The sequence below is a fragment of the Meles meles genome, chromosome 20, assembly GCF_922984935.1.
Source record: "Meles meles chromosome 20, mMelMel3.1 paternal haplotype, whole genome shotgun sequence".
In the NCBI taxonomy this organism is placed as follows: domain Eukaryota; kingdom Metazoa; phylum Chordata; class Mammalia; order Carnivora; family Mustelidae; genus Meles; species Meles meles.
This window is the reverse complement of record NC_060085.1, coordinates 7459652-7470543: the sequence shown is the minus strand read 5'-3', so window position 1 is coordinate 7470543 and position 10892 is coordinate 7459652. Positions and strand designations below refer to the sequence as shown.

General features: G+C 57.8%; 1 protein-coding gene across 2 annotated transcripts; it reads right to left on the bottom strand.

Annotated features, from left to right (window-relative positions):
• Positions 1 to 39: 39 nt before the first annotated feature.
• On the bottom strand, positions 40 to 9974 carry ICAM1 (intercellular adhesion molecule 1). 2 transcript variants are annotated; one of them, XM_045991010.1, is made up of 7 exons: positions 8492 to 9971; positions 6658 to 6915; positions 2980 to 3285; positions 2372 to 2659; positions 2040 to 2294; positions 1605 to 1853; positions 40 to 1525 (listed from the first exon to the last, which is right to left on the bottom strand). In XM_045991010.1, the coding sequence occupies exons 1-7, from the start codon at positions 8556 to 8558 to the stop codon at positions 1347 to 1349; spliced, it is 1602 nt and encodes a 533-aa protein (XP_045846966.1). In that variant the 5' UTR covers positions 8559 to 9971; the 3' UTR covers positions 40 to 1346. The 2 variants fall into 2 exon arrangements, with proteins under 2 accessions (XP_045846966.1, XP_045846968.1); XM_045991012.1 differs by having other exon boundaries at positions 1367 to 1544; positions 8492 to 9974.
• Between the last annotated feature and the right edge of the window lie 918 nt (positions 9975 to 10892).

The window sequence follows — 10892 nt, the reverse complement described above, 5'->3', positions numbered from 1 at the left end:
GCTCAAGAAATTCCAGACCTTTGGAAAGCAAGGCTCAGAGAGTTTGCTGAAGAGGTATCTTTAATTTTCGCTTGAGTCTCCCAAGGTCCTAACAAGCCCCAGATTTGGATTAGAGCCTGAGGGGTGGGCCTTGAACCGGCAGCTTTTTCCTGGGGGAGGAAGTGAGAGGACCAGGCTGGAAAGGGCTTCAGAGGGATGGGACAGCTCCCCTCAACTCACACAAGGCAAGTGCTTATGAAAAAGCTTAATAAGCACAGAGAGAGAGGCTTCTGGAACTGGGAGGGCATCTTCCTAGGCCTCTCCTCCCTACTGTCTGCAGGGCGCTCATCTCTGCAGGAACCTGGGGCTGCCAGAGCACTCTGGTCTTGCATGGTCCCACTGAGATGGAAACAGGACAAGGCAGGGACACACAGGGTTGGGAATAGTTTCATAGGACTCCATGGTTTAGCTGCCAGTGCGTGGGCATTCGTGTTTAGGCATGCCACAGTATCATTGTAAGCACTAGCAGAGATGCATATGGGCAGAGAAGGGGCTAACAGAGGTCAGTGTCAATGACCGGGGGAGGAGTCTCCAGGCTCAGTGGGTTGCCCCTAGGCATGGCACCAACTAAACTGACCATAGTCAGTCCCCTTCTGGAGGAAAGCAGCTTAGCCAATGGAATGGGAAATCCCAGCCGCACTTGATCTTTTTGGCCAGGTGCTCCTGTGCAGTGCACAACTAGCACACCCGTACCTGGCAACCCTGAATGAGGTTAGACTGAGAGCTCCTTGAGGACAGGAACTCACGTTCCTCTTCTTTACCATTCTAGCCCACATAAAAGGCACCCAATAAATAGCTGGTAAAAGAACAAATTAATAAATATGTCATCGTTAAAAGTCGGGGACAGTCCGTGGACTGCAGGGCTGCAGCTGGATTTGTCAGAGGAAGGATGGGGTATGTGTTTCCATGCTGTTTGTGTTTGCGCAGGCTACTTCTCTCTTAGGACTGGAGCATCTCAGTACCCGCAGTAGGGGTGTTTCACTGTTTCCCAGTTGCGGGTCCCATGTTGAGTGTCCCATCACACCCTCCCTAGACAGGTCAGGCCCTGACATCCCTCAGTCATGCCCCATGTCCTGCCCCCTCCTTGTGGCTCAGTCCTGTGTCTCCAGGTCAGGCATGAGGCTTGGGGATCCTAAGTGTGCCGGTGACAGGACCCCAAATGCTGTCTATATCCTGAGGCCTCTATCCTGTCCTCAGGCATCCTGGGAAGGTGGGTGGAGCTGCATGGCGCATGACCACCCTTGTTCAATGTGGTACTGCTGCCACCGTGTGGGGGGCCGAGGGGGAGGCTGGTTCCTGGCCCAGGTTCAGGGTGGCGTGGCGGGTGTGTTCAGCTTCATGGCAGCTGCCTCCTGGGCCTTCTGTAGCTTGTATTTCTGGATCTTTCGCTGACGGTTATAGAGGTAAGCGGCTGCGCTCACAGTTCCCAAGAAGGCAGCAACTGCCACCACGATGATGATGATGATGGTCGTGTTAGTCTGGTGGTCTGTGGGGAGGACACAGGGCTGATGAGGGCTGAGTCAGGCTCACTGTCCCTGCCCAGCCCCGAATCCCAGCACACTCACAGGTCACATTCAGGACCACTTCGCGGCTGGTCACCCCACGGGGGCTCCGGGCTTTACAAAGGTAAGTGCCCGCAACCTCTCGCTTGACAGGTCTCAGGTCCCCGATGGGCAGCAAAGCATTGTCCCCCTTCCGGTGACACTTCAGTTCAGGAACTGGGTTCCCCCGAGCTTGGCACCGCAGGGTCTGCTGGGAGCCTTCCTCCCATGTCCAGTTTCCCGGACAATCCGTCTCGTCTAGTCGGGGACCATCTGGGGAGAAACACAACAAGATGAGGGCGGGGTGAGGAACCAGGAGGACAGCCCTCACCACCTAGGGCTGGAGGACTCAGGAATCCGGGGAGAGGGCTGGAGGGGGCCCTCAGAGGGCAGGAGCTCATGGGATCTTAGGGGCTGGGTCCTCGGGACTAGGGGTCACTGGCCAGTGGCCCCACTCACACAGGACTCGGAGTTCCCGGGTCTGTTTCTTGCGCAGCTGGTGTCCAGACACGATCAGGACAGCAGAGCAGGAGAAGCTGCGTCTGTGGTCCGCGGCGCTGGCATTTAGTTGGAATTCTGCCCTGTGTTCTGGAGACTTGGATGGCAGCCCTTCCAACCACACCGTGGCTCCAGCCTGGGCCTCACACTCCACAGTCACCACAGTCCCTTCTGAGACCTCCGGCTCGCTTAGGGTCAGGTTAGGCGCGGGAAAGCCTGGGAGGGGGTGGGTGTACAGTGAGCACCGCCCCCTAGGACCGCCCCCTGGGAGGCCCCGCCCCATCCGGACTTACTGTAGAGGACCACATCCTCCTCCTTCTTCTGGACTCGACCTCCCAGGGTCACCACACACGCCAGCTGCTGGGTGTCCTCCTTTTGTGAGTTCGCCTTGACATTGGCCATGGCCAAGACGGAGTCATTGCTGTACAGGGATGTAGAGTTCAGTTTCTTTTCTGCTAGCGTCAGGATGACGTTGGCCTCCGCAGCTGGGAACAGCCCATCCAGAGTGCAGTTCACAGTCCACTGTGTGCCCACTTCCACAATCGTGGGGGTAGCAAGGCGTGGCTGCGTCTCTGGCAGGACTGGCGAGAGAGGGTGGGTGTGAACAGAGAGGCGACAGGCAACCTGAAGCCCCTTTCTGGGGCATTTTCATTCCCCCATCTGGGACATCTTCTGGTCCCCAGAGACTTTGCGGCTCAGGTCACTCCTGTCCCAGAACCCAAGCCGGATTACAGACTTTTCAGAAGGCCCTGAAGCTGGGCCAGACCACCCCACCCCAATGCTCAAGAACATGCTCTTTCCTGACACCTTAGCACCCCGACCAGGGGCCTCTCTCCCCTGGCTCCCCAAGCAGGACCAAAGCCCTGAGCCCATCCTCTCTGGCGGCTCCCCAGTGCCTCACCAAAGGTTTGGAGCTGCCTGGGGGCCGAGGTGTTCTGGAACAATCCCGGCCCTCCGGGCCTCAGGTCCAGTTCCGTGCGGCAGGAGAAATTGGCGCGGTGGTCGTCTCTGCCCGCCAGCACCGTGACCGTGACCTCGGCGGGCTCCCCGATGGCCGGCTGCCGGCTCAGCTCCTCCTCCCCGCGGAGCAGCACCACGGTGAGGTTTCTCCGGGGCGCCCCGCCTGCCACCTGGCAGCGCAGGGTGAGGTTTTCGCCCACGGGCTGCCAGCGGGGCAGGGGTAACAGCTCCACTCGCTCGGGCAACCCTGGGTGTTAAGGGGGCGGGGGTGGTGTTGCGTGAGCGGACAGCTGCCCGCAGGGGGCGCCGGGGCGCCGGCTGCACCTGTCCCAGGAGCCCCGCCACTCTCCACTCTTGACAAACACTCCCCAAACCACCCAAGCGGGACAGGAATTTTAAGAGCTTCAGGATAAACTGGTGGGAAATCCCCAGGTGGTTGTGAACGGGGCAAAAGCAATTCTTTAGTTTCAGGGTCTGAGAGTGAAATGCAGAAAAGAAGCTCAAAATCTATCACCAGGAAATTTAAGCTGCCCGGTCCAGTAGAGGTTGTTTTTAAAAGCCCCCCTCGCCCCCCCAACTCCCCCTTCTCCTCTCCTTGGCCTCAGTTTTCTCCGAGGCACCCCTCACTGTATGGCATCCAAAGGTGACATCCATCCACACAGTTACCTTGTCTCTCCTCTATGTACCCCCTCCGCCACCACGGGAGGTCAGGCCGGGAGGGCAGGGTCTTTGCTTTGTCCCCTGACCCACACCGCTCACAGTAGGCTCTCTATATTCATAGAATGAATAAGGGTGAGCCACCCACACTGACTCGAGGCTTTTCAGAAGCCCCCTTTTAAGGGAAAGAAGTTCCCCAAATCCAAGAACCACCCACAGACTCTCAAAACTCTGAACATCCCCTGAAAACACAACACGGTGGGCTTGGTTTTTGCCAGGGTCTCCACTCCGCGGGAGGTAACAGCCCTCCTAGCCCGGGCTGCTCGTGAAAATTGACAGGAGCCGTGCCTCAGCCCTGAGACAGGACCCCCAGCCTTCCCAGGGAGGGGTCTTAAGGACTGCGGTTCACTACACCTGTCCCAAGAGCCCCTGAAGTGTCTGTTACCATGTCAGGGGCTGACACCTAGCTTCGGGCTTCGCTGCTAACTGCTGTATGTGAGTGACTTCGCCTCTGAGAAAGGGGTAGAAATCGAGCCTCAGTTTCCTGAGCCATAAAATGGGTTATCAGAGGTAAGACATTTATGAGTCCATTTAAGAGGTAGAGAGAATGCCTGTTAAACAGGGGCATGAGGTTTCTTTTTAGGGTGATGGGGATGTTCTAAAATTAGATTGTGGTGATGGTCATACAACTCTATAAATACGTGGAAAGGTGTTGAACTGTACACTTCAAAGGGGTGTCTTTGGCGGTGTGTACCTCACACCGTATCTCAGTAAAGCTGTTTTAAGAAATAAAAGGGCAAGAAACCCCTCCACCTGCTGTGAGCATGAACTTGCAGAGCTGGTGTAAACCTCAAAACCTCAGCCCCCCACCGCTCCGAAATGGAATTCACATCTCCGAGCCCAGCTCCTTGACCTTCAGGTCAGACTGGGGGAGGAGGTCTGTGTTGCTTGGCCCTCTCTCTGAGCCCCAACCTCCAGTCCTGGTTACTTCACTCTTCAAATATTTGTCTGCCCTCCCTTCCTGTACCCAGCTACTGCCCACACATGTGGTCTGGACGAGGTCCATGCCCAGCTGCTCTCTGGCTTCCCATAAGCCTGCCGTCATCTAGAACCCTGGCCTGCTCACACACCTGCTATGGCTCCCTATCACCCTGAGGAGAAGGTCCCAGCTCGTCCACCCGGCATTTGAGGCCCTGCCCACCTCAGCTCTAGCCACACTGCTCTGTCTGTATTCAGTCCCTCCTAACGCCCCTGCCCCTATCCGCACGTTTTCCCACTCAAACCTTTGTCTAGGCTGTTCCCTCTGTCCTCAGTGTCTGTGAACTCCTACTCACCCTTCAAGGCCCAGTTAGGGGTCACCTCCTATAGCAGTTAACACCTTATTCTTTCTAGAAAAAGCTCAGCCAGCCAGGGATCCTGCCTCAGCTTTATACGGGGGATGGGGCAGGACCGAACTGGACAGAATGTCTTCTAGAGGACCCTTCTACTGTGTGCTGGCTCTGTTCCATTTCACAGAGCTGGAACTGAAGGCAAAGTCTGATGCCCAAAGGCACAGAGGGAGAAACGTCACAGAGCCGGGACTCAGACTTGGGAGCAATGGGCTCTCAGCTATCAGGCCGAAATGCAGAAGTCTTTCCGGGAGGTTTGCCGGGGGTTTCACAGGCCACCGGGAATGTTCGGGGACTCCCCTCACCTGGCCAGAATCTGTTCAGACATGGTCCTGAAGGGTTCCTTCGGCCACGCACCATGAAGGTGGAAGGTCTTTTATGCCTCCCGGCCTCATTATACCTGTGCAAGGAGAGCTCACGGGGAGACAAGCCATGTCCCCCCACCGTCGCCCAGTTAAGTCAGGGCCATGCTGGGATCGGAACCCGAGGCTGCCTGATCCCAAGACCAGTCGGCCCATTCTCTTCCTTTTCTTTCTTCCTTGTTCTTTTTGTTTTGTTTAGTTTGGACTAGCTTTTTATTTCTTTATGGCCTCTGGTAACAGAAATTCTCACGATGCAAAATGCCCAAAGTAAAACAAGGCACGAGACAGATCGCCCCCCCTCTCCCAGGGCAGCCCTCCCCCAGCTTCTGTCCTCAAAGCTAATACGGTCACTTCTTGCATTTCCTCTCACGCCTCCTTCATGTGACGACACAGGCGTCCCTCACCCCACCGCGCGCTGCTCCTTAACACCAAAGTTGGATACCACTCATTCTGAGCATACCTCCTTCCCTTAAACTTGACAGTACACTTGGGAGCTCATTTCTCCTTTCTGGACACAGGCACTTCCTCCCCGTTTTTTTTTTTCTTTTTTGCGCAGCTGTATACTATTCCCCCTGCCCCACCCCAGGCCCCTGTGCTTGCCCACGTCTGCCCTTCCAAACAAAGCCCAGTGAATAAGCCCATCCCGCGCCCGGCCCTGTTCAGTTCCCTGGTGGGTGGAGCCGCAGGGAAGCCCAGTTCCCAGAAGTGGGATTTCTCTGTCCAAGCACACGTGCCTGTATCATTCGGCGAACGGACACTCCCTTTCTCCGTTCAGGGCTGTGCTCCTGATGCTCCCACTCTGTCAACAATGTCCCAGGACGGCCTGCTGCCCCCCTCCCAAGTCTTGCCAGCGCGGTTCTGAGCAATTCTATTGACTCTTGCCAATGTGTGAAAAATGCCATCTCCGGGCTGCTTTGAAATTGCCTCTTCTTTTCAAGAGTCGCATCTAGGACCTGTCACGTGTTTAAAGAAGCCTAGAGTATTTAAAGGTACTGACCGAATCTCTGTACTGCGGAAAAGGCACCCCAGAACATTCAAGAAGGGGTTTCAAAGGACAATGAGGCTCTCCGAGGAGGTCCCCACTAGTCCTTCAGTGAGTCAGCTCTGGCCCCATCAGCAAGCCGCCAGGGCTGTCCTGGCCCGCGGGGACTCCCAAGCACCCACCTCTCCCACCCAGCCCGCCTAGTCCCGCCCCTGGGCCCAGCCACTCACTGTACACGGTAAGGGACATTGAAGCCGTCATCTGAACACCACAGTTTACAAAGCATATGGGACTGCTATCTTCTTGCACATCACTCAGTTCAAAGACCTTCCAGTGGGACCCATGGGCCACTTCCTTCTTCGTAAACTGAGTCTCCAGGCCCAATATGGGGGTCCGGTCACAGGAAGTACTACAGTTCACCTGTACGGTGCCTCCTTGGGGTATGGTGGCTTCTGGGGGGTGCACTGATATTTGGGCACCTCCAAGTCCTAGAACAAGAGACGGAGGAGGGGACAGGCATTACAAACGGGGTTCAACCACAATTACCGTGGACCCAGCCCGTGCCGGGTGCCGGGGACATCGCCTTGAACGAGACAAAACTGCCTTCAGTGTTCAAGACAGAAAAATTCACAAACAAAATAATTAATAACTGATGTTAATCCGAGCTTTGACGGAAACAAAACAGGGTGATAAAACAGACAGTTCTTTGGCAACAGGTGATGTGTGAATGATGAGAAGGGGCTGGCCATTCAGAGGACATTAATTCCGGGGAAAAGGAACCAGTGTAAAGGCCTGCGGTAGGGTAGCTGGAGGAGAGCGAGCGAGGGGGAAGAGCTGGGAGCAAGCAGGGTGGGAAGATCCTGTGGGCGGTGCAGGCCACGCCAAGGTCTTGTTCTTCATCCCGAGGGCAATGGGAAACCACGGAGGATTTTGGCAGAGGATGGCAGGATGTCAGTGTTCTTCCTCCTCCCAAGGTGTGAGGTGGAGAGGACTAGCCCTCTGGGAATGGAGAGGCTCCGATTAAGCTGGCTCCCTACTCCCTCTGACAAGTGGTCTCCCCTCTCCAGGCCTCAATTTCCCCCTCTGTAAGGTGGGTGAAGATAGCCATCCCAGTCCCTGCTAATGCAATGGGCTCACAGCACAGCGCAGGGGAGAAGGCGGGTTGTAGCGGTTAGCTTCCTCAGACCCCCCATACCTCCGAAGCAGAAAAAAGTGTCTGTCTGGGCCCACCCCTTCTCTCTCTCCTCCAAAGATCCCTGGCCTCAGTTTTCGGTCTACTCTCTCTGGGGTGGAGGTGTGGGAAAGCAGCAGCTCTGTAATTTCTCCTAGAGTAATGGGATGATTCCTGTTTCATGGAATGAAATGGCGAGGCTGGGTGAGGTGATGTTGCTCACCGAAAAAGCCACAGAATCCACACCAGCGTCTGGTCTAGAACCCTTTGTTGACCTCATAAGCACAGGTGTCCCTTTCCCACCAATGCGCTTCCCAGCACCCACCACCATGTGTGACCCACGGTGTCCCCTTCTCTCCTCCCACTGGTCTGGAGTTAGCGGAGGGGTGCTGGGACATCCCACTCTCAGCCTCTGCGCCCTGGGCAAGTCAGCCCTGGAATTCCCCCGAGCAGAAGCAGTCCTGGACTTCCCCGAGGTAGGGGATGAGGAACAGAATGTATGTGTGTGTTGGGGGGGTGGTCCCCAGCCTACTCAGCTTGGTGGCGGACCCATTCCCATACCGTCTGACCAGGTCCTGGAGCCAGGCGTGGCATTGGGCCAGGACACAACCATTTCCAAGTGGCGGCTCTTGCGTTCTCCATTTTACAGCGGAGAAACTGAGGCTCCGGGAGGCTCAACCTGTCGCTTGAGGCCACCCATGGAGATGATGCAGGTCTGGATTCGAACCCAGTGCTGTTGTCTTCGGCTCTAGCCCCAAGTTCCCATAAAGAGCCACCTAAGTACGATTGGGGCTTTATCCCCAGCTGGCCGGGAGTCGGTCCTCCCGGTGCGTTCAGGGCGCAGCCTGGATTCCGGGAGTTTGGCACGACGGCAGCCCCCACCCGTGACTCACCTGGGAGCAGAACTCCGATCAGGGCGAGGAGCGCGGGCAGCGCGAGACGGGCGGCGCCGGGAGCCATAGCGGGCTGGAGAGGGCGGAGAGCGCGCGGCGCGGACTGGGCTCCCGGCGCGCGCGGGAGCTCTTATAGTGGCCTGGCACGGGGGGGACAGAGGGGCGGGGCTGCTTTCCCGGAAACCTCGCGCCTTCCCCTCCGGAAGGAGGGCTCCGGCATTTCCGGATCGAGAGGGTACCGAGCCCAAGTCGTGTTGACCCCCCTAATGAGCGCTGGAATTTCCGAGTTGAATCAACGAGGGCCGCAGCGGCCCCGCTGGCCCCGGGAGCCGCTCCTGGCGCTGGGGGTCGGGTCCCGGGCTCGGGTCACCGTGGTTCAGCGTTTACGCTGCGCGAAACGCTTTCCTGAATGCCCACTGCCCTGGACGGTGGGGACTGCTACTGTGTCCGTTCCACGGAGGGGTAAACCGAGGCTCCGAGCTGCGAGGGGATTCGGACTCAAGTGTGACGCCTCAGCGCAGGCGGGCCTCTTCAACGGAGTGGAGGGCCCCTCGCTCGGACGGGGGCCCAGGAATCCCTTCGGGGCGTCCTGTATCAAGGGCGCCCCTCCCTAAGGAGCATGGCCCTGCCCAGCCGACAGATTTCCCGAGAAGCGGCAGGAGCAGGCCCGGGCACATTCTGGCGTCCGCGAAAGCTGGGGGTGAGGACCGGCGGCTTCATCACGTCCGGGGCCCTGCATCCCCCCCTCCGATGGGCGCTTCCACCCCCGCGGCCTCGCTTCCCCTTTCGGCCTCCGCAGCGGGGACATCTTCACAGCTTCCAGAAAAGGGAAGGAAGCCGCGTGGTCCTGACGCGCCGAGTCCCCCGCTGCCATTCCCAGGGGAAACTGAGGCAGCAAACTTGGGAGGGAGGGGGGCGCTCGGACCCTTCCGTTCCGCGGGGAAACAGCTCCCTAAGTGGGGCGGGGAGAGGAGGCCGTCAAATTCCAAGGGCTGCGCGCGGCTCCTGCAACTTGAGCGCTGGGCGCGCGCGCTGAGTACGTGCAGATGTTTGCACCCGCTGATTCCATTAGGGCGGGGCGGGGGGGGGCGTTGTCCCTGGGCCGCCTGCAGGCCCCCCACGCCAGGGCCTCGGCCTGCGAGTGTGACCCCAAGACTTGGCATCTACCACGACGACGGTGGGGACCCTGGAGTCTCCCAGCGCCAGCCCGCGCCGCCCGAGGCTTCCTGTTGTGGGGCGCGCGCCACGTCGCCATGGAGAACTCCGAGGGGCCAGGGAGGTCGCTCAGCAGAAGGGGAAGGGAGGGGGGCCCCGGGGACGTTCGGGCCCTTCCTCCGGAGGATGGGCCTGCGAGTCACTCATCAGCAAGAAACGCGTCCCTTCCCCCGCCCCGATCCTTCCCAAGGAATTTCCACGGGGATCTTTCTACGCGGGGTGTGGTGGGTGCTGAATTCCCGGCCAGAACTGCCTAGCAAAGGTGCAGAGGGGGAACGGGGACGCGCTGCTGCCCCTCGAAGGGCCTGGGAAAATCCCGTACGGGATGGGGTCGGGGAGGGAGGGGAGTATTTTCCGGCGGATTTTCCTTTTTCTCTAAAGATTTTGTTTGTTTATTTGAGAGCAATAAAGATTACATTTGTTTATTTGAGAGTGAGAGCACGAGCAAGGGGAAGGAAAGGGGGAAAGCAGACTTCCCGTCGAGCGGGCAGCCCGAGGAGGGTCTCGGTTCCATGACCCTGAGATCACGACCCGAGCGGAAGCCAGAGGCTGTACCCACTGAGCCACCCAGGTGCCCCGGGCGGGTTTTTCTCGGGCTCTCCTGGGTCCCTTGACCTTAGTCCAAAGTGCGCAGGTCGCGAGCTCCCCCGCGTGGCCCAAATCTTCCTTGCAGCCACAAAAGCGCCAATCTTTTCCCCTCTCGTGACCTGCTGTGCCCTGTTTATTGAGCGCCTGTTGTATACCAAAAATCCTTCCAAGGGGTGCTAACTACAGAGCAGTGATCAGAAAAGACAAAAGTTTCGTCATTGTGCAGAGGTGGTTTTAGTTGGGGGGGGCAGACAAAAATAAAATACATGGGCTGTTACTTGTGATTAGTACTGAGAAGTAAAACGGGAGGGCATAGGCAATGTGGGATTGATGAGCTTTTAAATAGAGGACTCCGAGACAGACTGAGAAGGTGACATTTGAGCAAAGACCACGGGAGGTGAGGAGGGAGGTGACAATATCAGGGAGGGAGGGTACCAGGCAGAGTACTGAACGTGCAAAGGCCCTGTGGTAGGGACAGCCAGGAGGCCGTGGTGGCTGGAGTGCAGTAAGGAAGGGAGGAGGAAAGGGGGGCAGGGAGGAGATGGTGCAGAGTATGCTTGTTGGCCTGCAGGGGACTTCGGCTTTCCTCCCAATGAAG